The 26,217-nt window shown below is 40.5% G+C and overlaps 1 protein-coding gene across 1 annotated transcript; it reads right to left on the reverse strand.

Moving 5' to 3' along the window:
- Positions 1–21,977: 21,977 nt before the first annotated feature.
- Positions 21,978–25,972, reverse strand: DEFB115 (defensin beta 115). The gene is given in 2 exon segments (XM_019826695.3): positions 21,978–22,782; positions 25,382–25,972. Coding segments are annotated over 2 exon segments (333 nt in total). The 5' UTR covers positions 25,476–25,972; the 3' UTR covers positions 21,978–22,543.
- Between the last annotated feature and the right edge of the window lie 245 nt (positions 25,973–26,217).

A 26,217-nucleotide genomic window follows, 5' to 3' on the forward strand; every position in this document is an offset into this window, starting at 1 on the left:
TGCCAAGTGCTGACTGCCCACTGTGCTCCCTGGCTAGGAGAGACGTGGGATCAAAGGGAAAAGCAAGAAAAGTTTTTCTTGACACAAATAAGGGTCCTGGGGCATGCCACTCTAATCGAATTGCTTGGCAATGCAAGATGCAAAAAAAAATGGAGACTGTGACATCTCAGGACCATGGAGCAGATGCACCAACACGAAAGGGAATCCTTTAGGTACCTTCCAAGGTGCATACAGGGTCCGAAGCATAGTAGGGTCTGTATCTGTGTCCATGAACACGGTAGGTTAAGAGCACCAGTTGAGAGGTTTACAGCAGGAGAGAGACTGAGACTCTTAGACTCTAGCACCCACTTGCCTGGCTGTCCTAGGAAGAAAGTTACTTCCCTGATGGCTGCTCTTGCAGCATAAGCCCCTCCCTCACCCTTTTGCCCTCACTTTCACGTAGATGTGTCTTTAAATTTAATGTCTCTTGAATTTTGTTTTTATTTATTTATTTTTATCTATTTAGCCTCTTTGCCTTTGAGCTGAGAAGTTAATCCATTTATGTTTAAAGTAATTCTTGATAGGTGAGGAATTACTATGCCATTGTGTTGTTTTCTGTTTTGCAGTTTGTCTTTCTCTCCCTCTCATACTGTCTTCCATTGTTATTTGCTGATTTTTTTTGAGAGTTATTTGCTTTCTTTTCTTTTTATCTTTTTTATATCTATTATAGGGGTTTTTTTTGAGGTTAGTTTGAGACCTGCATAAAATATCTTATAGTCATGATCATTTAAGTTAGTAACAACTTTAGTCTCATAAAAACTCTGTAATAACTTTAGTCTCATAAAAACTCTGTAATTTTATCCCCCTCCATGCACACTTTGTGTTCTTGTAGAGTTTGCTTCTTTTTATATTGTGTATCCATTAACAGATGTTTGTCTTCTTACTTTTATATTACAGTTTATATTAATTTATGCACCTCTAAAGTTCTACATTATTTTTTATCTGTCTATATATTTAACGTTACCAACAAATTTTATGCTTTTCATATTTATGCTGCTTAGTGTGTTTTTGTTTCAAATTGAAGAACTCCCTTACGCATTTCTTATAAGGTAGGTCTAGTGGTGACAAACTTCCTCAGTTCTTCTTTGTCTGGGAAAGACTACCTCTTTTAGAGGATAGTTTTGCTGGGTATAGTATTCTTATATCAATGTAGGATCTGGGCAGTTCTATTGGCTAGGGTTAGCACTGGTGAAAACTAAAGGGCAAAATCTTCAGTGGCAAAAGCTTCAGTGGCTTCAGGTGTTTCCAGTGGCAGTGAGGGCTGCTTAATTCCTTGGTGGCAAAGAGTTCTGAGGTCTTCTCTCCTTTTCCCCTGCATATGGAGGTCATTGCTGAGGAGACTCCTTTTGATGCTGAGATTTGCTAGGCTGGGGGATGGGGTGATGCAGGTAAAATGCTTCCTACACTTTTATGCAGGTATCCTTGGGTTTTGTGCTCCACTGGTAGCTTCTTAATTGTACTCTGACACTCCCTCTGAGCTATCTGCATCAATGGAAAGTTATTATATGTTGTTGTTGTTGTTGAGGGATGAGCACTAGGATCTCCTAGTTTGCCATCTTACTGACATTGCTCCCTAACTTTTGTTTTTTACCTTCCATCTTTTCCTACTTTTCTTACCACCAATTTCCCACTCCCATCTTTTTTCCCCTTCTTTTATTTTGATGGCTAGTATAGTGCTGGATACGCATTAAGTACTACTGATAAATGTGAAATGTTCCTGATAAGAGTATAAAGAAATGTGTTTTTTAAGTTTCTTTTTTTTTTCCTTATAATTACTAGATTTTTTCATTGTTTAGCTGATGGACTCATTTTAATTTGTTTTATGCAAAATACAAACTGTTTGTTTCTTACTGGGAAGGAAGGCCCACCTTTCTGTGGGAGCTAGCAAGCTCCTACACTCACATAGTGTGCCCAGATGAGATATATAATACATGTTATTTTTCTGCGTGGCTGACCTCAGGCATATCCCATCCTTCTTAGTTCACTGCCCACAACCCTGACCTACCTCTGAAACTAATAAAGCGGGACATTGCCCTGCTGGAAAGATATTTTTTCTGTCCCCTGTGTGGGCTCTTCGTTCTCTCTGAATCTGTCAGTTATGAAGACCTATTTAATAATCATTGTCATCCTTCTGATCCTGGCTCTTAAGACTTCAGGTAACTCAAGCTATTTTCAAAGGCTCTGGGGCTCTGCATGTGGCTTTGCAATTTTGGTGACTTGGCATAAGGCAGCTCAGAGATGTTAACCTCAAGTTTTTATCATGCCAGGATGTTACTGGCTTTGTACTGCAACAATTCATTTGAAGGTTTGGTGCTCCCGGGTAGAGCAGTGGGGGAGAGTATTGGATATACAGCAGTGTCAGGGTAGCAATGTCACTGGGATGACAGCTTGGGACATGGCTTATGTGTGATAAATTGAGTACAAGTTGAGGATATGTAGGATCAATCAAGGGGTTACTTTGGAGACTGGGAAGTGAATTGTACAGAGAGGATGGGACCTTTTGTTTGGGGGTAATGGTAGAAAAATAAATAATAATTAGCTGGAAGTGAGTGTTTGTATTTATGAAATTAGGCTGGGCTGATGGTTTAGGATAGGCTGGGCTGGGAATATTTGTAGTTAAATGTATCTTGCAGTTAAGTTGAGTGAAGTTGAGAATTGAAGTAGATGGAGTCTCCATGTGGGCTAGTTGTTGGTTTGAAGCTAGGTATTGGTCTTCGGTGACTTGATTAGTGTTGTGTTTGTCTTGAGATTGGGGATTGGGTTGGCATAAGATGGAGGTAGGCCTGGGATTTGGAACTAGATTTTGTCAGGTATTTGTTTCAAGGAGACTGAATGTGAGGTTGAAATGGATAGAGTTTGTATGGGCTGGAGTAGAGGCTGGCTGGACTTGAATCAGACATCTGATTTGATAACAGCAGAGCTGTTATTAAAATGGCAATCAGTTGGTTCTGGATTAAATATCCAATGTCCTTTTCCAATTTTTCAAAGACTTCCTTGAATGTGATTCTCATTGACCATAATAGCCCTAATGTAAGAGAAGGTAGCAAAGGTAAATGAAATCAGAAGGCTCAAATGTTTCCAGATCTCTTCAAATCTTGGCATTTACAGTGAACACATACACCAGAATACAACAAAAGACAACAAAAACAGAATCTTTATCCCTTTAGACAACAAAAGTTGTTGCTTCTTTCTTGGGTTTGAGCTCCATTACCATGTTTAGCCTTTTCCCCTTTTCCCCCCTCTTCTACCTTTCCTGTTCTATCACTCTTTCCTTTTAACCACCCCTTTCTTCTTACTTTCCTCTTCCTATCCCCCTCTTCCTTGACCTATTTTGCCTTTTTCCTTGAGGGATACTTGTTCCCATGCTCAGTAAAACATTGGAGTAGTTATGGTCACTGCAGGTGGGTTTACAAATAAAATGAAGGTAAAATTTTATGCTTCAAGAATTATAAATAGTTCTGCTTCCTTAATGAACTTAATGAACATCCATCTTGAAGAATGCGTTCCCAGGAAGTATCTTTTTTTTAAACTTAAGTATAATTAACATACAGTGTTATATCAGTTTCAGGTATACAATACGATTCAACAATTCTACACATTTCTTAGTGCTCATCAAGTATATTAAGTGTACTCTTAATCCCCTTTATCTATTTTACCCACCCCCACCTCCCCTCTGGCAACCACCAGTTTGTTTTCAGTATTTAAGAGTCTGGTTTTCTTTGCTTGAGAGTCTCCTTTTTTCCCTTGTTTGTTCATTTGATTATTTCTTAAATTCCCCATATGAGTGAAATCGTATGGTATTTGTCTTTCTCTGACTGACTTATTGCACTTAGCATTATATCCTCTAGGTCCATCCATTTGTTGCGAATGGCAAGTATATACATATATATATGTATATATACATATATGGCTGTATATACATATATACATTATGGCTGTGTATATATATATATATATATATATATATATATATATATATATATCACATCTGCTCTATCCATTCATCTATTGATGGACACTTTCATTGCTTCCATATCTTGGCCATTGTAAATAATGCTGCAATAAACATAGAGGTGCACATATCTTTTTGACTTAGTATTTTCATTTTCTTTGGGTAAATATCCAGTAGTGGAATTACTGGATCATATGGTATTTCTATTTTTAACTTTCCAAGGAGGCTCCATACTGTTTTTCACAGTGGCTGCACCAATTTGCATCCCACCAATAGTGCACAACGGTTGCCAGGAACTATTTTCGAACAATCTCTTCCCATAAGAAAATCAAAATGCATATATGCATATGTATGCTCTGGATGGAGCTCTTGTTAGAAAGGGCACATTGCAGGTTTTTGGTTGTTGATGTAGTTGCTACTTGATTTATGACTTGTTAAACTGATCTTAAAACACAGATTGTATATAGAGAGTAAACGGTCTGGGCAATATCTAAATGTGAGTGTAAAAAGGTCAAGACTAGGAAAAGTTGAACAATTAACATCAAGTAGAGGTTTATCACAATTGGGGGGCCACTCTTGCAAGGCATCCTTCCTCTGGTCCATGCCCTTACTGAATGAATGTCTGGAGGAGGTGATTAAGAGTGAGGATTTTAATAATTTCCCCAAGACAATTATACTGTATTCATGCCCCTATAACTTCCTTTTCTTATACACACTTGATATCTGATGCAAACAAACACTTCTAACCCAATTTCTGAGACAGAGACTAGTTTTAGAGAGTTTAGGCATTAAACCATTGTTAGAAGCCATGCTGGGATTTGAAAGCAGATTTCTATCTCCTGATCAGAAGAGGAAAGGCATTCAAAGGTGATATTAAGGGGCGCCTGGGTGGCTCAGTCCATTAAGTGTCCAACTCTTGATTTCAGCTCAAGTGATGATCTCACAGTTTGTGAGACTGAGCCACCAGTCGGGCTCCGCACTGGCAGCGCGGAGCCTGCTTGGGATTCTCTCTCTCTCTCTTCCTCTGACTCTGCTCCTCCCCCACTCAAGCACACTATCTTTCTCTCTCTCAAAATAAATAAAAATTTTAAAAAGTACTCAAAGGTGACATTAATTTTATTTGTGTATCAAAAATGCATGATCATTCAGGGCAATATGAAGTGAGAGAAGCCGGTTTGGAGCAAAGAGGGGCAAAGGCCCTTTAACAAAACTTTTGGAGATTTCTTGAGGTGCCACTGTTGGCAGAATTCTCCTGGGCTGCCTTCAGTCACTCTACATTGGAGAATGAGGAAAATGTATCCTTCCTGATACTCATTTATGGCATATACGTTCCCACCCATTTTTCTGGTGACTGCAGATAAGGGAGGATAGGCTGTTGCAACTTCCATATAAGGTGTCGGGAAGGGAAACACTCCAGGTGAGTTGTTAGCCAGAAAAATGTAAGTGTCACTCTCAGGAAGCCCCTTGCAGATCTCCTCCTGTAAGTGGGATGGTGGCAGGAGAGAGAGCTTGTCATATGATGGGAGTGAGGATTATGGTGGAGAACACGTGGTGGGTATCCTGATGCTGGAGTATGGATGAAGGGTGCAATTTTTCACCTCCTTCCTCTGTTTGATCAACAGGTTGGCTAACGTAGCAACTGAGTGCCTTCGCTAGATTTCTGTGCTAGTTTGTATATATCCCAGCATCCCAATGCTATTCACGTCTTATCTTTATTTCCTTTTCTGCATCACAATCTCATCCCTTCTTTTTTTTTTAATGTTTATTCATTTATTTTGAGAGAGAGAGAGAGAGAGAGAGAGTACAAGAGCAAGTGGGGGAGGGGCAGAGAGAGAGAGAGGGAGAGAGAGAATCCCAAGCAGGCTCCGTGCTGTCAACACAAAGCCCAACGCGGGGCTCAATCCCACGAACTGTGAGATCATGACCTGAGTGGAAGTCAAGAGGCAGCCGCTTAACTGACTGAGACACTCATCCATTTTTTTAAAAGGAATTTCCCATTCATTCTTTTCTTCCCCCGGCTTTATTGAGATATGACACGTGTAGGGGTAAGTGTACAATGTGATGATTTGATACATGCGTATACTGCAAAATGATCACCACAAAAAGGTTAGTTTAACATCTCTATCTCCTCACATAATTATCTCTTATGGGATGATAACATTTAAGATCTATTCTAACAACTTTTAATTATACAACACATTATTGTTAATTATAGTCATCATGCTAGACACTAGGTCCCCAGAACTTCATCGTACAACCTGAAGTTTGTGCACTTTCACCAACATCTGCCCATTTCTTCCACCCCCAGCCTCTGAAAGCCACCATTCTACTCTTTGTTTCTTTCAGTTCAGCTTTTTTAGATTCCACTTATAAGTGAGAATAGGCAGTATTCGTCTTTCTCTCTCTGAATTATTTCCCTTAGCATAATGCCCTCTATGTCCATCCATATTGTCATAAAAGGTAAGATCTCCTTTTTTTTTTTATGGCTGAATAACATTCCATTGTGTGTGTTTGTGTGTCTGTGTCTGTGTCTATACACACATGTGTCCCATTCTCTTTATCCATTACTTCACTGATGGGACAGTTAGGTTGTTTCCATGTTTTGGCTATTGTGAATAATGCTGCAATAAATATATGGGTGCTGATATGTTTTCAAGACAGTGATTTCATTTCCTTTGGGTATGTACTTGGAAGTGGGATTGCCAGATAACATGGTAATTCCACTTTAAATTTTTTGAGGAAATGATTCCATTTTCTACAGTGGCTATACAAGTTTACATTCCCACCAACAGCGCCCAAGTGTTCCCCTCTCTCCGCGCATTGCCAACAATTCCTACCTCTTGTCTTCTGGTGATAACCATTCTATCAGGGGTGAGGTGATTTTGATTTGAATTTCCCTGGATGATTAATGACGTTGAGCATCTTTTCATGTACCCGTTGGTCATTTATATGTATTATCTGGAAAAATATCTGTTCAGGTCCCCCGCCATTTTCTAATTGGATTGTTTGTTGTTTTGCTAGTGACTTGTATGAGTTCTTTTATTTAGTTAGTTAGTTAATTAATTAATTTTTATTAATCTTTATTTTTTTAATTATGATTTTTTAAATTAATTAATTAATTTATTTTTTATTTTTTTATTTTTGGGACAGAGAGAGACAGAGCATGAAGGGGGGAGGGGCAGAGAGAGAGGGAGACACAGAATCGGAAGCAGGCTCCAGGCTCCGAGCCGTCAGCCCAGAGCCCGACGCGGGGCTCGAACTCACGGACCGCGAGATCGTGACCTGGCTGAAGTCGGACGCTTAACCGACTGCGCCACCCAGGCGCCCCTAAAATTTATTTTTTAATTTACATCCAAGTTAGTTAGCATATAGGGCAATAATGATTTCAGGAGTAGAATCCAGTGATTCACCTCCTACGTATAACAGCCAGCGCTCATCCCAACAAGTGTCCTCAATGCCCCTTGCCCCTTTAGCCCGTCCCCCCACCCACAGCCCCTCCAGCAACCCTCAGTTTGTTCTCTATATTATGAGTTCTTTATATATTTAGATATTAATGTGTGATCAGGTAAATAGTTTGCAAATGTTTCCTCCTATTCTGTAGGTTGCCTTTTTATCTTGCTGATCGTTTCTTTTTAAGTGCGAGAGTTTTTTAGTTTGATATAGTCCCTCCCGTTTATTTTTGCTTTTGTGGCCTGCGCCGTTGTTGCCACATCCAAAAAATCGTTGCCAAAACCAGTGTCAGGGCACTTTTTCCCTATGTTTTCTTCAAGGAGTTTTGCCGTTTCAGGTCTTACATCCAAGTCTTTAATCCATTTCAGGTTAATTCGTGTGAGGGGTATAATACAGGGACCCAGTGCGCATGCACTTATCCAGTTTTGTTTGCACCATTTACTGAAGAGACTCTCCTTTCTCCGTTTAATCTTCTTGGCTCCCTTGTCAAATATTAGTTGACCCTATATGCATGGCTTATCTCTGGGATCTGGGTTCTATTCCACTGGTCGCTGTATCTATTTTGATGACAGCCCCCTACTGTTTGATTACTGTACTTTTATAATAAAATTTGAAATCAGGAATTGTGATGCCTCCCATTTGGTTCTTCTCTCTCACGACCGCTCTGGTTACTCAGGTCTTTTGCGATTCTATGCAAATTTTAGGGTGGCTTTTTCTGTTTCTGTGAAAAATGTCATTGGAATGATCGCATTGATGGCTTTGGATGGTATGGACGTTTTAACAATAGTAATTCTTCCAATTTGCACATGGGATATCTTTCCACTTATTTGTGTTTTCTTCAATTTCTTTAACCAATGTCTTATAATTTTCAGTGTTCAGATCTTTCACTTCACTGGTTAAATTTATTCCCAAGTATTTTATTGTTTTTGATGCTGTTGTGATTGGCAGTGTTCCCTTTATATCTTTCTCAGATGGTTTGTTAACAGTGTACAGAAATACAACCGATTTTTGTATGTTGATTTTGTATTCTGCAACTTTACCGAATTCCTTTATCAGTTGTAACAGTTTTGGGGTGGAATCTTTAAGGTTTTCTATATGTACGATCATATCATGAACATAAGGGAAGGGAAGCAAAATTATGATGATTTTACTTCTTCCTTTCTGATTTGGATGACTTTTATTTCTTTTTCTTGTCTAACCACTGTGGTTAGGACATCTAGTACTATAATAAATAGGAGTAGTGTACAGCCTTTTCTTGTTCAAATCTTAGCAGGAAAGCTTTCAAATTTTCACTATTGAGTATGATGTTAGCTGTGGGGTTGTCATATACGGACTTTATTATGGTGACGTATATTATATTCTTTCTATACCCAATGTCCCAAGAGATTTTATCAGGAAAGTATTTTGAATTTTTTTTTTTAATTTTTTTTTTCAACGTTTATTCTTGGGACAGAGAGAGACAGAGCATGAACGGGGGAGGGGCAGAGAGAGAGGGAGACACAGAATCGGAAACAGGCTCCAGGCTCCGAGCCATCAGCCCAGAGCCCGACGCGGGGCTCGAACTCACGGACCGTGAGATCGTGACCTGGCTGAAGTCGGACACTTAACCGACTGCGCCACCCAGGCGCCCCAGTATTTTGAATTTTGTCAAATACTCATTCTGCATCTATTTAGATTTTATCCTTCATTTAGATTAAAAATTCATTCATTAAATATTAAAGATTAAATATTAAAGATTAAAAATTCTTCATTTAGATAGATAAAAATCTATTTAGATTTTTATCCTTCATTTTATTAATGTGATGGATTTCATTTACTGATTTGCATATGTTGAAGCTTCCTTGCATTCCAAGGATAGATCCCATTTGATCATGGTGTATGATCCTTTCACTGTGCTGTTAAATTTGGTTTGTAAGTATTTTGTTCAGAATGTTTGCGTCTGTATTCATCAGGGATATTGATCCGTAGTTTTCTTTATTTGCAATGTCCTTAACTATCTTTGGTATCAGAACAATGCTGGCCTCATAAAATGGATTTGGGAGCATTCTCTCTCCTCTTTGATTTTTTGGAAGAGTTTGAGAAGTATTGGTGTTAAATTTTCTTTAAATGTCTGGTAGAATTAGCCCGTGAAATCATCCTGAGCTTTCCTTTGTTGGGAGGTTTTTGATTACAGATTCAATCTCCTTACTTATTATTAGTGTGTTCAAATTTTTTATTTCTTTGTGATTCAGTCTTAGTAAGTTGGATGTTTATAGGTATTTATACAACTTTTTGTAGGTTATCTAATTTGTTGGCATACAATTGTTGATAGTGGTCTCTTACGATTCTTTGTATTTCAGTTGTGTGAGTTATAATTTCTCTCTTTAACATTTTATTTATTTGATTCCTCTCTCTTTTTTTCTTAGTTAATCTAGCTAAGCGTTGTCCCTTTTGCTTATCTTTTCAAAAAGCCAGCTTGGTTTTGTTGATCTTTTCTGTCTTTCGTGGTCTCTATTCCATTTATTCCAGTCTGATGTTTGTCATTTCCTTAACCGGTGCTAACTGGGCACTCATGTCACACTCCCTCTCCTACAGGGAAAGTGTCTCTTTCTGAACTGGGCTGCCTGAGCATGGGGGAGGGGTGACAGCGTGACTCCGTGTACCTTTTCTTATTTCTGGGCTTCGCCGAGGTTCTGTAATCATTCACCTGAAATCCACTGGCTCTTGGGAAGGTATTTTTGTGCACAAGTAGTTGTTCAAACTGATGTGTGTCTTTCTTTTTTTTTTGAAGGGGGGGCGTGGTAGAAATTCCTGTGTCTGCTGTTAAATCCCTACAGTAACTTTCATTTCAGTCGTCGTATTTTTCAGCTCCAGATTTTCTGTTTAATTCCATTTTCACAATTTCTCTTGTTGATTTTACTTTTGTTCATGTATCATTTTCCTCCTCTTGTTTGGTTGCCCGTGTTCTCCTTCAGTATATTTGAGACAGCTGTTTTAAAGTCTATCGGTAAGTCTGAGGCCTGCGCTTCTTTGAGGTTAAGTTTCTGGAGATTTATTTTGTTTCTTTGAGTTAGTCTTGTTCCCCTGTTCTTTGTATGCCTTGTGATCTCTTCTTGAAAACCGGTCATTTGGAAAAACAGCTCCCACTCCCAGTCTTTACATACTGGCTCCATTCAGGGGTAGATGTCACTAATCTCGTGAAAGCTTAAGGTCCTCTCTGGCATCTTCCAGGAATATGTCCTCCCTGGGCCTATGGTGTGCTTCCCCCAACCCTGATCCTTCCATATACACGTTGCTTTAAATGCCTTAATTTCTCTTAGAAACTTACACCTGTTTATTGTCAAGGCCTTATATTCCTCTTTCCATAATCTCTTGTCATGAGGCTCCTATGGGACTAGAGTCCCCCGAAACTCTCACAAGTCAAGGTGCTCTCCGCTGCTTTCAGCCCTCGCCAACCTGATACCCAAACTGTGCCACCATTGCCATCAATGCTCTGAGTCAAGCAAGGCAGGTATGAGTTCCTCAGGCAGCCCACACACAAGCCAGAATATTGTAAGAAAATGCCACTCTTTTCCTTCCTTCCATGCTGAGGGAGGAGCTGGGAATCGGGTGGCTTCCTCCTGACCATGCCACCTTGCACCAAGGAGTGGGCGGGGCAAGACTGAGCAAAATGCCACAAGTGTTCCTACCATTCTGAATGTGGCTTTTTCTTGTTCAGGTGTTCCCTTGGTTGATGCAGCCTCTTCTTTTTTTTTTTTTTTTTAATGTTTATTTATTTATTTTATTTTGAGAGAGAGAGAGTGCGAACAGGGAAGGGGCAGAGAAAGAGGGAGAGAAAGAGAATCCCAAGTAGGATCCGAGCTACCAGTACAGAGCCCGAAGCCAGACTCGAACCCATGAACCATGAGATCATAACCTGAGCTGAAACCAAGAGGCAGACGCTTAACTGACTGAGCCACTCAGGTGCCCCCCAGGTGACGCAACTTTTTAACTGGTGTCTAGCGTTCCCACAAAGCTACTTTGGTCCACGTGATGCTTAGTTGGTGTTTCTGTGGGGGAAATGAAGGCCTGGAGTTTCCTAGCCTATTGTCTTCCTGATGTCCCTCCAGAGTTCTGAGTCACGTAGACCAGAAATTAAACCTTGGCTCTCTCGTTTTTCAATCTGGGGGCCTTAGCAGGAACAGTCTCTCTTGGTGCTTCGGATTTCTTATGTGAACAATGGAAATAATGACAGTTTGTTGTAAGTTTTCATTGAAGTAACATACAAAAATTCTCAGCACAAGTAGTTTTAAATGTTTGATAGTCATTATTTTCTTTCCAAGGGACTTTTTTTTTTTTAAGAAACCCAACTGCTTCTAATGAGTAATGCTTACAGAATACGAGCTATATGAAGGGAACTGTACCATTAAAGTATTTTCAGATGGAAGGCTTGTATACCCAGGTGTATATATCTGAGTAACTAGTTTGTTGGCCTGTGCATTGATGCGTGGTTGTGAACACACGCCTATGGGTGTGTCCGTGTTCAGTTTGTATGTGATAGTGGATCTGTGAATAAAGTGAGTTGTACACATGTATCTTTGCCAACATGCACATGGATACACAGTACCTGTTTCTGGGAAGGTGGGCACTGCAAAGGGGGTTTCACTTAATACATATTTATTATTTCAAAGCAATGAGGCACTGATAAACATGTGCACTAATATGCATGGGTCCTGCCTTAGAGTAGAATCTGGCTATGTCCAAGGAACTAAGCATCAGAAGCACATTTCTGTTCAGGCAAATGGGAACTTGCCCCACAAGTACTCCCGTAGGCAAAGTCTGTAGTCTTAAACTCTCAGGGAAATACCTTTAATAATAACAGCAATGGTAGCAACAACAACAACAATAACTATAACAAAGGCTGACGTTTAGGTAACTCTAGGGACTTGACATGCCTTAACTCATTTAATGATCACAGCAACCTCAAGAAGTAGTCTTTATTATTATTATTTCCATTGTTCAGATGGGAATGAAGGGACAGAGAGCTGAAGTTACTTGTCCAAAGACCAAGATCTCGTAAATAACAGAGCCCAGATTTGAATCTAGATGGCTTTGATCCCAGCTCCTGTGCACTTCGCATTCTATGTCTTCTGTCATCATGGCTGCATAGAGACTGACCGTAGCCATATCTTTCCCAGGAAGCATGAAAAAAGCATTCAAAAGATCGAAGATAGAAGAAACATCTAAATGTCACCAAGGCTATGGAGTATGCAGAGATCGATGCAGAAAAGATGAAATGGAAGTTCACTTCTGTCGTAACAACAGAAGGTGCTGCATTAACTCAGATTCAACCATCCTTACTAATGTTATAACAAAGGAAATTGAGTGGCCAAGATTAATCACCACAAGTATGCCTTTTTACTGAAGACCCTCAACGATTTCCCCTTCTGGAAAACTTGCCGTCAAATATTTTCATGATAAAATTGCATTCCAGCCTCCCGTGTCTGTCTTTTATTCTATGAAGATTCATGATCGGAGGAGGGAAGTTAGGTGGGAGCCGTAGACTTCGATAAAAAGGCTCCAGCCAAGAAAGCAAATAAAATTCTGGGATTGTGCTAAGTAGATGTAGAGGGTACAGAGGAACTGAGATTATAGTTTACCTTGCTTGCTTACCACGTAGAGTGAAAAAGAATAAGCAGGCACTTTACAAAATTGGGTATCTAAATGGTCACTAGACATAAGACAGGGTGTCCATACGCATTAGCTATCAAGGAAAAGCCAACGAAAACTTCAGTGAGATGTTACTCAGCATACGCCAAAGTGGCTGAACACATGACAATTTCATATGTTGGTGAGAATAGGGAGGGACCGGGACTCTCATATACTGCTGGTAGGTAGATAAAAGAAAAATTGAACATACGAATTCCATATGCTTCACCATAGCCACTTGAAGCACATACATAACAGAAACATACTTTCACCAAAAGGCATGTACAAGAATGTTCATGGAAGCATTATCTTAACTCTAAAGCATGTCAACAAGAGAATAAATATGCTATATTGCAAAGAAAATAGACTATTTCTCCACAAAATAACACTAATTAAACTCAAAAGTACAATGGTGAGTGAAGAAATAATTCCCTTTTATACAGAGTTTAAAAATAAGAAAAAATTAATATGGCATTAGATATCAAGATAGTGAGGGCACCTGGGTGGCTCAGTCGGTTAAGCGTCTGACTTTGGCTCAGGCCGTGATCTCGCGGTTCATGAGTTCGAGCCCCAAATCGGGCCCTGTGCTGACAGCTCAGAGCCTGGAGCCTGCTTCTGATTCTGTGTCTCCCTCTCTCTCGGTCCCTCCCCTGCTCACTCTCTCTCTCTCTCTCAAAATTAAACATTAAAAAAAAGGTTTTTAAAGAAATCAAGATAGCGATAACTTTTGTGAAAGAAAATAAGATGAACTTCCATAATGCTAGTAAAGTTTTATTTTTTGACCGAGGTAATGGTTACATGGGCTTGTTCATTTTATGATAATTCATCAGACTAGGTACTTAGGATTTTTGCACTTTTCTGTAGACACGTTATGATTCAATTAAAATGATTATTTTAAAAAGAGACCTGAGAGACTTAGGTTATGCCCAGAATTCTCTGCAAGGGTATTCACACCATGCTGACTTCCAATTCGAATGGCCCTATTCTTTAAGGGCGTGATTTTTTTTTTCCTGAAACTTTAAGGGCGTGATTTGTGTATGCAAATTAGTCACACATTCTGTCCAGGAGAGAGAGGCTTTGTCCTGCACCTTTTCAGTTAAGCCAGGCTACACAAAGGCAACAAACCATGAGGATCTCAATATCACTCGGAAATTGAGGCCCCAAATGAGTTATTAATAAAAATAGTGTACTCATACTTTTCCAAAGAAGACATCCAGATGGCTAACAGACACATGAGAAAAATGCTCAACATCACTCCTCATCAGGGAAACACAAATCCAAACCACAGTGAAATACCACCTCACACCTGGCAGAATGGCCAAAGTTAACAACTCAGGCAACAACAGATGTTGGCGAGGATGCGGAGAAAGGGGAACCCTTTTGCACTGCTGGTGGGAGGGCAAGCCGGCGCAGCCGCTCTGGAACACAATACGGAGGTTTCTCGAAAAATGAAAAATAGAACTACCCTACGACCCAGCAATTGCACTACTAGGATTTTATCCAAAGGATACAAAAGTGCTGATTTGAAGGGGCCAAATTCTGGAAAGAGCCCAAACGTCCATCATCTGATGAATGGATAAAGAAGATGTGGTATACATATACCATGGAATACTACTCGGCGATGAAAAAGAATGGAATCTTGCCATTTGCAACAATGTGAATGGAACTAGAGGGTATTATGCTGAGCAAAATAAGTCAGAGAAATACAGGTATCTTATGATTTCACTCACATGTGGAATTTGAGAAACTCAATAGATGAACATAGGGGAAGGGGAGGAAAAATAGGACAAAAACAGAGAGGGAGGCAAACCATAAGAGACTCTTAAATACAGAGAACAAATTGAGGGGTGGGGTAGGTTAAATGGGTGATGGGCAATAAGGAGGGCACCTTTCGGGATGAGCACTAATTATAATAATGTTTTGGGGAGCATTATAATATTTGCAGAGTTAAATGCATAACCATAGTAATATAAAATGTACAATGGAGGTTATTGGCGTGAAAGTGTTCTAAGGTCCTAGTATGTTGGCAAAAGCAATAATTTACATTAGACTGTAATAAGGAAAGGATGCGTGCTATAATTTCTAGGGTGGAGAAATTAAAAAAAAACAACACCATTTCTGAAATGACTGATGGGGCCCCTGGGTGGTTCAGCCGGTTGAGCATCTGACTTCAGCTTGGGTCATGATCTCACGGTTCATGGGTTCAAGCCCCATGCTGGGCTCTATGTTGACAGCTCAGAGCCTGGAGCCTGTTTCAGATTCTGTGTGTGTCTCTCTCTCTGCTCCTCTTCCACTCTCTCTCTCTCTCTCAAATGTAAATAAACATTAAAAAATTTTTAATAAAATAAAATGACTGAAAAAAACGAAATAAATTAATTAACTTAAATGCAAAGCAGCTAAATGCTCCAATTAAAAGACTATTATTTCCAAACTTGATAAGAAACAAAGTCCAACCATATGCTGCCTATAAGAGCCATACTTAACTATAAGGATATAAGACATTTTATTCCATACTGGTCGCAGAGAGCCCTTTTCTGACTTTACCGTCCTGTGAATTTGTTTATGTTCAGCAGGGAAACACCATGGTCCACCTGGTAGCAACTATACAGCTATCAGAGGTAGGCTGTATTTTTTCTTTCTCGGTGCTGACCAAAACGGAAAAAGAAAATCACCAACTGATGCCATTGGCAGAAAGAAAAGGCAAGCCATCGAATTGGAGAAAATATTATAATACATATACCTACAACCTGACAAAGACTCATATCTGGAATATAAAAAGAACCCCTACAAACCAATAGGAAAAGAAAGACAACCCAGGAGAAAAATGGGAAAAGGCTCGAGCAGGTATTTCACAAAAGAAAGTAGCCAAGTGGTTAACAAACATGAAAATAAATACGAAAATGGGTTCAAGTTAATTTGTGCATCAGGAAAATGCAAATTATAGCCATAACATGATGCCCCAATACAGTTATCAGGTGGTTAAATTGAAAAGATATACAACGGCAAGTGTTGGCAGGGATGTGTACCAACTAGAACTCCCGTCGTGGTGGGAGTATAATTGGTTCAGCCAAATTGGAAAACTGACGGTATCTACTAAAGATGATCAATTACATGCCTTGTGGTCTACCATTCCTAGATATATACTCAACAACAAACAATATGGACATATTTCACTGTAAGACATGTTCCAAGGATGTTTCTAGCATTGCAATTTTTACTAGTCAAATAGTGGAAACAACCAAATGTCCATCAAAATTAGGATGAATAAATGACTTCTGGAATGTTCATAGAAGGGAATGCTGCACAGCGATGAGAATAATAAACTATCGTGGCATGTAACAACATGGAAGAATCTACAAGTGTTCCACTGAGCTTAAGCCAGATACAAAGGAGAGTTTTCTGAATGATTTCAGTTCTTAAAAACTTTTTAAAAGCAAAAGAAATTGGTAGAAGTCAGGATCACGGTTACCTTTTTGGGATAAAGCATGACGGGAACCCAAATGTGGAAACAAACTCTTTTCTTACCCTTTGAGTCATACTTTCTCACCTGGGATGAGGCTGCTACCTCAGGTTCTATCTGTGTAGGGCTATCATTTGGGTTCTTATAGGCTGGTCAAAAGGACCAATATTAAAATTGTTGTTGTACTCATCATTCCTTAACCAAGGATTAAACCCCTTCTTCCTTCATCTTCAACTAAAACAATTAAATAATATATGCACATATCAACATCTGGGTCATCAAACATGGCCAGATGTTTCTGAACTTTAGCTTGCTCTTAAGCCAACAACTACCTTATCTATCAACAATCTGTATCCAGAGAATACTGCCTAGTTATTACACAAGTTATTCTCATGTCTGGGGAGAACAAAACATCCCTTAGCTTATTCCCACCTCAAGGAAGGACTCATGGTGGGATTACCTGGCTCATAACTATTTCTCTAGTTATATGCATGCTGGATCCTTCTGTCCCCAGCACACATGTTACCCATTTGGAAAGAGCTCTCCTGACCACCTTATCTCAAGAATTTGCAGACCCCAAGTCTGAGGAAGGCCATTTTGAGAAGGCAGGCCAGCAACCAGATGGCAGGCTAACCAACCATGGCATTGGCTACAGAGCCAGAAATAACCCTGTCCTCCTGTGGACTCAGCTACAGCCCCATCTGACCGTGATCTTGTTACCAGCACCATGTCAAAGGACCTGGGATGAGTCACACCTGCCTTTGCCTCAGGTAACAGGCCCATGGCCTTGCTCCAATCCCTCTCAGCCATGGTTCAGAAGCAGTCCTGCCCACACAAGAAACCCAGCAGGAGACATCTATACACGCCCTTGGAGGGCATAACTATCAAAAAAAAAAAAAAAAAGCAATTAATCAATAAATCTCATTTACAAAACCATCAAAAATAATTAAATACTTAAGAATAAATCTATCCAAAGAAGTGAAAGACCTGTACACTGAAAACTATAAAACACTGATGAAAGAAATTGAAGAAGACACAAATAAATAGAAAATAAATACCTTGTGTTCATGGATTGGAAGAATTAATATTGTAAGGTGCCCATACTACCAAAGCAATCTACAGATTAAATGTAATCTTTATTAATATTCCAATGGCTTTTTTCATAGAAATAGAGAAAATAATCCTAAAATTCATATGGAACCACAAAAATCTCCAATAAGCCCAATCCATCTTGAGAAAGAATAAAGCTGGAAGCATCACAGTTCCTGATTTCAAATATACCACAAGGCTATAGTAATCAAAACAGTATGGTACTGGCATAAAAACAGACACATTAGACCTATAGAATAGCCCAGAAATAAACCCATTTATGTATGGCCAACTAATCTTTGAAAAAGGCACAAAGAAAACACAGTGGGAAAAGGCTAGTCTCTTCAATAATGTTACTTGGAAAACTGGGTATCTACATGCATCAAAATAAAATTGGACACTTATCTTATACCATACCAAAAAACATCAACTCAAAACTGATTAATGACTTAAACAGAAGACCTAAAACCATAAAGCTCTGATCAAAAAACATAGGGAAAATCTTCATGACATTGGAAATGATTTTGTGGATTAAAAAAAATTTTTTTTTAATGCTTATTTATTTTTGAGAGAGGAAGACAGAAAATCCCAAGCAGGCTCCAGATTCTGAGCTGTCAGCACAGAGCCTGATGCAGGGCTCGAACTCATGAACAGTGAGATCATGACCTGAGCTGAACTCAGACACTTAACTGACTGAGCCACGCAGGCAACCCTGATTTTTTGGGTTTGACTCCAAAAGCACAGGCAACAAAAGTAAAAGTAAGTAGACCACATCAAACTAAAATGTCTCTGCACAACAGAATGAAGAGGCAACCTCCAGAAGGAGAGAAAATATTTGAAAACTATACATCTGATAAGAAGTTAATATCCAAAATATGTAAAGAACTCATACAGCTCAGTAGCAAAAAATCCAAATAATCCATTTAAATAATGGGCAAAGGACCTGAGCTGACATTTTCCCAAAGACGACATGCAATGGTCCATAGTTATATGAAGAGGTATACAACATCACTAATCATCAGGGAAATGTAAATCAAAACCACAATGAAATATTCATTCAATCTGTTAGGATGGCTATTACCCCAAAGACCAGACAGAGAACAAGTGTTTACAAGGACGTAAAGAAAGGGGGTTGCTGGTACACTGCTGGTGGAGTGTGAATCAATACAACCATCATGAAGAACAGTACAGAAACTCCCCAAAAAGTTAAAAATGAGGCTATCTACTTCATCTAAAAATGAAGCAATTCTACTTCCGGGTATATATCTGAAGGAAATGAAAACAGTATCTTGAAGAGATATCACTGCAGCATTATTCGCAATAGCCAAGATATGGAAACTACCAAAATGTTTGCCAGTGGATGAATGGATAAAGAAAATTTGGTATCTAAATATCACATGTACATATACAAGTACACGCATTTACACTGGAATATTATCCAGCGTTAGAAAGAAGGAAATCCTCCCATTTTGGAAACTTGGATAAACCTAGAGGACGTTACGCTAAGTGAAACAAGCCAGACACAGAAAACAAATCCTCTATGATCTCATTTATATGGTGAATCTAAATTAGCTGAACTCACAGAAAAGAGCAGAAAGGCATTTGCCAGGGTTTGGAGGAGGAGAAGGTAGGCATTGAAATGGAGAGACGTTGGTCAAAGGGTACGAACTTTCAGTTATGAGATGATTAAATTCTGGTGATCTAACATACAACATGGTGACCGTTATTATTAATACTTTATTTTATACTTGAAATTTGCTAAGAGAACTTTATCGTGTACTTGAAATTTGCTAAGATAGTAGATCTTAAGTGCTCTTATCTAGAAAAAAGATAACTATTTGAGGTGATAAGCGTGTTAAATTAACTAGATTGTGTGTTCATATATCAAATCACCACATTATATGCCTTAAATATAAGCAAATTTTATTTGTAAAAAAATTTAAGGTAAATAAATAAAAGGACCCTTCTGGTGGCGAGGAAAGAAAGAATATACATGGCTTAGGGCAGGTAGAAGTACTGTTTAGGTGTTACTTACAGAGAAGCATGTTTGTTTGGCAAGAAGAAGCTTCTCAGCAAAAGGGGAAGCCTATTTTTAAAAAGGGCAAGGGGGTGCCTGGGTGGCTCATTCGGCTGAGTGTCTGAGTCTTGATTTCAGCTCAGGTCATGACCTAAGGGTTCATGGGATTGAGCCCTGCATTGGGCCCTGCCCTGATAGCATGGAGCCTGCTTGAGTTCTCTTTCTCTCTCCCTCTCTCTCTCAACGTGAATAAATAAACATTAAAAAAAAGGAGAGGGAGAAAAAAAAGGGTGAGAAACATTAATTTCAAAGAACACAAGTTGCTTGTGAGGTCCATGGTGGGAATGGAAAGGGAGAGTTTGAGGTGAACAGGGATGATCACAAAGGAAGTATAGAATGGTGTAATCATCATACAGCTTTTGAAGAGTTTGAAAGGAAAAATAAAAATTTCAGATTTGGGTTTCAGAAATGATCCACTGGCAACTATATGGAAACAATGGAGGGAGTCAAAGGGATGATGGGAGACCAAAAGACAAGTGGGATATAAGCGTTATAGTATGCGTATTAATACTTCAAAGTATGTGTATGTATGTTGTATTAATATGACAAAGTATCACAGGCTAAGTGGCTTAAATAACAGACATTTATTTTCTCACAATTCTGGAAGCTAAAAAGTCCACGGTCAAGGTGTCGGCAGAGTTGATTTCCTCTGAGGCCATGTTCCTTGATCTGTAGATGGCTGTCTTCTCCCTGTGTCTTCACGTGGTTTTTCTTCTGTGTCCTCACCTCCTCTTCTTATAAGAATGCCAGTCATATTGGATTAGGGTTCAGCCTAATGATTTCATCTTTATTTAATTGCTTCTTTAAATTTAGACTCTGTCTCCAAATGTGGTCATGTTCTGAGATACTGGAGATTAAGACTTGACTATATGAATTTGAGGGGACACAGTCAGCCAATAACAATGGGCCAGAAAAGATGATGGCTGAATGGGAATAGCAGAGGCCGGGATGGAAAACAGGTGCTATGGAGGCAGCCTTGGAAGGTCTTTGTAGCCGACGTGATGTGTAGGGGGCAGTGAGGAACAAGAAGATAACTAAGATATATTTTAGGATTATGGTTTGAATACTTAGGTTGAGGCCAATTTCCTGTTTCTCCGTCTTGTCATCCTCCATGCCTTTGCTTTCTAAAGTGGAATCTGAAGTCATGGATCCAGAGAGTGGATTTTTACCATAATGTGAAGAATAAAGAAGGCTTTGGGAGTTGAAAGGCTTATGGAGCTTATTACCTAGTCCAACACTTTCATTTTGGGAGTGGGCAAAAGGAGGCTCAGAGTAGTAAGGGGATAGATACAGTCACATCCTATTAGTGCATCTGAATTTCCGCTGCACCCTTTTCACTTCTTTGGGACTATGGTCTGGAGGCATGTTGATACAACCCTCTGACACCTGCGTCCGTTTGTAGGCATAATTTCTCTAGCCAAAAATGCAGAAAAACGTGTACAAGAACAGGTGGCTTCTAAGGCTTTTCTGCAGCCGTTGGTGTGGTCTGGGTTAAAGTTTAAATATTATTTGGCATCTCTGTGCCTAAGTAAGCGGAGATCCAGCCTCAGATCCACTCTCCAGCTATCCTAAGGACCTCTTCTGAGGTTTGGGATGGTAGATGGTTGGAGGGAAATGAGGAAAATGATGTGAAAGTCCTTTGAGAAAGGCATTGAATGGTTAGAATCTGCCATGATGGTGAGGATCGCTGCACACTGTCTCCAGACTGTGTTCTCCAGATTATTACGTCAACAGAGGCAAGGGATAATTTTCCTCTGTAGACCTGACTGGCATTGGCCTCTGAACTAAGACTGCTAAGTGGGAACAACTCCTTCCTTAACTGCAACTCGGGATCATTTCTATTTGTGCCTGGATCTGCAAGTTAGGGCTGGATTTGTTACACATTTTAACCACAAGGAGGTTCACAAGTCCTTGCCTTCCACCACACCTTCCACGTTAAAGAGGTTGGTTCTGGGTGCCGCAGTAATGATTTTCCACTGGGAAGAAGCATAATGTCTAAACTCGGGCATCATGGGTTCAAAATCCTGCTACTGAACTATTAGCTCAGTGGTCAACGGTACCTGGGGCAAGTCGCTTAAACTCTCTGTGACTTGGTTTCCTCTTCTGGCAAAGAGACATAAAACTACGCTGTTAACCTCATGGAGCTGTTAGGACAAAAGGAGACTATGTATGTAACATGCTTAGGACAAGGCCTTGCACCCATAAGTTCTCAGTAAATGTTGAGGATTTGGGGGGTTGTTTTTTTGGATTGGGGGTACTGGTTGTTTGTGTGTGTGTGTGTTTTGTTTTGTTTTACTATTTTCCCCTTTCATTTGGGTACGGTGGCAATGGTTGTTTCCCAGTCAGAGGGCACGCCAATCTTTGGAAAGCCAAATGCGATTAGGGAACTGGGGTAAGGGATAAATTCCAAGAGTAAGCCCAAGAGGCAGAATCTTGGGCTAAACCTTGAGCTAAAGAGGCAAAAGAAGACCTCTGGACCAAACACACTGACCTACCTCAAGAGTCTAGGATGAGGCGTTAGATAAGAATGTGTGGCTAAGATGGAAGCTGCGTTAGCCTGGAAAACTTCCATGTTGAGGGACCTAGCAGCGCCTGGTCAGAGGCTTAGGAATTCAGAATCTAGATCCTATAAAACTGTCTTACAGTGAGAACCAGTAATATCAGTCAAACCCTGGGACAACCTAGAGATATCAGGCTACAGAGGACTAGAGAGGCAGGACGGAAAGAGAGTTGGAATAAGCATATTTTCTTTAATGGATTATGTGAAGACCCAGCAGGTGTCTAAGGAGCTAGGGACCATGTAGGTCCTTTACTGACTCATTATGCTGGCTGTTAAAAGTCTTACGTCAGGAGTTGGTGGATGTTGAGTTGTTCTTGCCTTAAACTGACATCTTATCTGTTGTTTCTCATAAGGGTTTAAGGATATGTGCTTTCCATCAGGGAAGCAGCAAATTCTTTTTGGCCCACATTTTTCTTTCTTCTTCTCATTTTCTTTGCAAGATTGCCTGCATCTGCCAATTCTACAACTGCACCTTTTGACCCATCCATCTATCAAAATAAACAAAAAGATGAATAAACAAAATACATGAAAAAGAGTAGAGACTATTCGACTAAGGATGTTAGTATTATAGTAATAGTGGTTAGAATGAACTACCGAAATGTGATGGCACTCTTGGGAAAATTAAATAAGTCTGTCCACGTAGAAATGCTTAATACTGGTCACGACATGTACAAGATAAGAGTAGTTATCTCCCTTCCTTCAACCAGCTCTAACTGGACTTTATTTCTGTACTTGTGATGTTTTCACCCGTCGTTTTTCAGTCTCACCAACACTCATTCCTCCTTGTCCCCAAATCTAGGTGCCTGCCAAGGAATGGACCTATACCTTTAATTTCCTGTTTTTGCCCCACTCTGTTCATTATTCACTCAACAGCGCTTTGTTGAACACCAGAGCGTGTCCCAGGCACTGTTCCAGGTGCATGACCCAAATGACACCCTAGAACAGGGCTTTGAACATCGAAAGATCAGTGTATATTGCCGACCTGCAGGCTGATATTCTGGACGGTGTAAAACTCTGCACTTAGATGACATTGTGGCTCAACCTTATCTGGATCTATAAAACACAGAGTACACACCCAACTTCCCCAACACCCAGGGTTCCTTTGAGAGATCATAGTATCTTGATTCCCTCTATTTGTGTTTTTCCCCAAACTCCCCTCCTGGAAGATAATTCCCAAGTCTCTCTTTCTCACTTGGATGTTCAGAATGGAAAAAATCAGAATTAAGATGACTCTGATTCCATGAATCAATGTGCAAATTCTTTCCCCAAAATGTCTTTTGCAGCTCTAATTCCCTCCCCAAGACCAATTAGCCCTCACTAGAGTTTAAAGCAGGCTGAAACCAACTCAGTATTAGCCCAGAATTACCTTCTTTTGCTTCTAGAACAACTCAGTGATTGACAAAGATTTTCGGTTTGAAAAGCTGATCCAAGAGAGGGTGCAGCTTTTAGCGGCAATAATCCAAAAAGAAATCAAGAAAATAAAAATCATAAACTTTAGGGACGTCTGGGTGGCTCAGTCAGTTAAGCATCCCACTTGGGCTCAAGTCATGATCTCACAGTTGGTGAGTTCGAGCCCTGCATAGAGCTCTCTGCTGTCAGGGCATACCCGCTTCAGATCCTCGGTCTGCCTCTCTCTCTGCCCCTCTCTCTCTTGCTTGCTTGCTTGGGTGCTCTCTCTCTGTCTCTCAAAAATAAATAAACATTAAAAAATACCTTTAGGGGTGCCTGGGTGGTTCAGTCGGTTAAGCGTCTGACTTGACTCAGGTCATGATCTTGTGGTTTGTGAGTTCGAGCTCGAGCTCCGCATCCAGCTCTATGCTGACAGCTCAGAGACTGGAGCCTGCTTCGGATTCTGTGTCACCCTCTCTCTGCCCACCCCCCCCCAACCCCGCCCAAGGATAATCATTAAAGTTTGTGGTTTTTAATTTTTTTTAACGTTTACTTACTTTTGAGAGACAGAGAGAGCCGGCGGTTTGGGGGGAGTGGTGGTGGTGGATAGGGGCAGAGAGAGAGATACACAGAATCCAAAGCAGGCTCCAGGCTCTAAGCTGTCAGCACAGAGCCCCTCACGGGGCTCAAACTCATGTGCCGTGAGATCATGACCTAGCCGAAGTCGGATGCTTAACCGACTGGGCCACCTAGGTGCCCCTCTCAAGGACAAACATGAAAAAACAATAAACTTTAGAATCCCCAGGAAGCTTAAGCAGAAAATATTTCCGTCAGAAAGTTATCCACTGCTCAGTCACAAAATCTATCATATTGTTAGAGCTATGGCCATGTTCAATCTGGAATCCAGAATCACCTGCCTTAACCAGCTCCACACCTTGAGCCTGTTTTTACAAAACTCCAGATATCGGGCGTCAACCTACAAATTTTTCACTATACGTATTCTTTTTTTTTCTTTTAATTTTTTTTTAACGTTTATTTATTTTTGAGACAGAGAGAGACAGCATGAACAGGGGAGGGGCAGAGACAGAGGGAGACACAGAATCGGAAGCAGGCTCCAGGCTCTGAGCCATCAGCCCAGAGCCCGACGTGGGGCTCGAACTCACGGACCGCGAGATCGTGACCTGAGTTGAAGTCGGACGCTTAACCAACTGAGCCACCCAGGCGCCCCTCACTATACGTATTCGAAGACAAGAGCAAGATACCTCTTCTGATTGCTTTAAAGGAACGTTCAAGTCCACATAACAATGGAGAAGCAAAGTAATGGGACCTGTTATTATCAGAGGCAGTATCAACTGAAAGTAGGTTGGAGTGAGAGACACCTGGGATGAGACCCCATTGACATTTGGGACAAGGATATTAAGGACACCAGGGATGCTGCAGTTGCTTCTGCATACGGAAGGGACATCATATGAGAAACCTTGGGCTCCGCCCATATTTGCCATCATGAAAAACACCATAATGGTCGGAAGTGACAGACCACCCTTATTATGGGACGTAGTCACTATACCAAGGCTTTTCACTACATCTCAGTTGTCTCTGTAGATTGTCTTCACTGCCGCACATGATCAGTTTTTCAATAATTCTATGCGTAGAACCCCATTCTCACTCCCTTTTCCCTCCTCTCCATGGTCTGGTTACCTGGGGAAGCCTAAGCCAGGAGCACAAGGACAGGTAAGGCCAGGAACAAGAGTTTAATGTATCCTGAGAGGGAAGAGGAACGATCCGGCAGCATACTGATGTGCCGGGAAAGGTTGGTCTTCCCTCGGATTTTATTGTCTTGGGTACGGCTGAGTCATGGACAATAAATCAGAGAAGGGCAGAGTGCCCCACCACCCATCAGCTTGTGGGTTAGCAACATAAATCGATGATCCAATGTTCAGAGCCCTTCTCGAGACATCATCTGGGAAGGCGGAAGGCATTAATTAGCAGAGGACCTAGAAGTCTGTCACGAGTCTGTGACACTGTGGAGAGAATGGACCCACTTTCCAAGAAGCCTTTCAAGCTCCTCTCCTTGGGCAATGGAGCCTCCTCCCTTACGTTCTCACAGCCTTTCTGCTTCCTTCTTTCTGCCATAATGTTTTTCATGTTGAGTTGGGACTAAGGATTTTTCTAGTTCATCTCCCCTATCAGACTGACATTGTCAAAGGCAACTTTTGACAGTGAGCCCCTGAAGGTAGGGACTGGCTATAATTTCTGTATATCCAGAGGGTCCAATGCACGTTTGTTGAAAACGATGAATTAATGAAATGCATGTTGGTATTCACTCATACCCTGATAGATTTTAGAACCGGCATTTCTCAGCTATTTATTTATTTTTTTTTCAACGTTTATTTATTTTTTTGGGACAGAGAGAGACAGAGCATCAACGGGGGAGGGGCAGAGAGAGAGGGAGACACAGAATCGGAAACAGGCTCCAGGCTCTGAGCCATCAGCCCAGAGCCCGACGCGGGGCTCGAACTCACGGACCGCGAGAT

The sequence above is a fragment of the Felis catus genome, chromosome A3 (assembly GCF_018350175.1).
Source record: "Felis catus isolate Fca126 chromosome A3, F.catus_Fca126_mat1.0, whole genome shotgun sequence".
NCBI lineage: Eukaryota > Metazoa > Chordata > Mammalia > Carnivora > Felidae > Felis > Felis catus.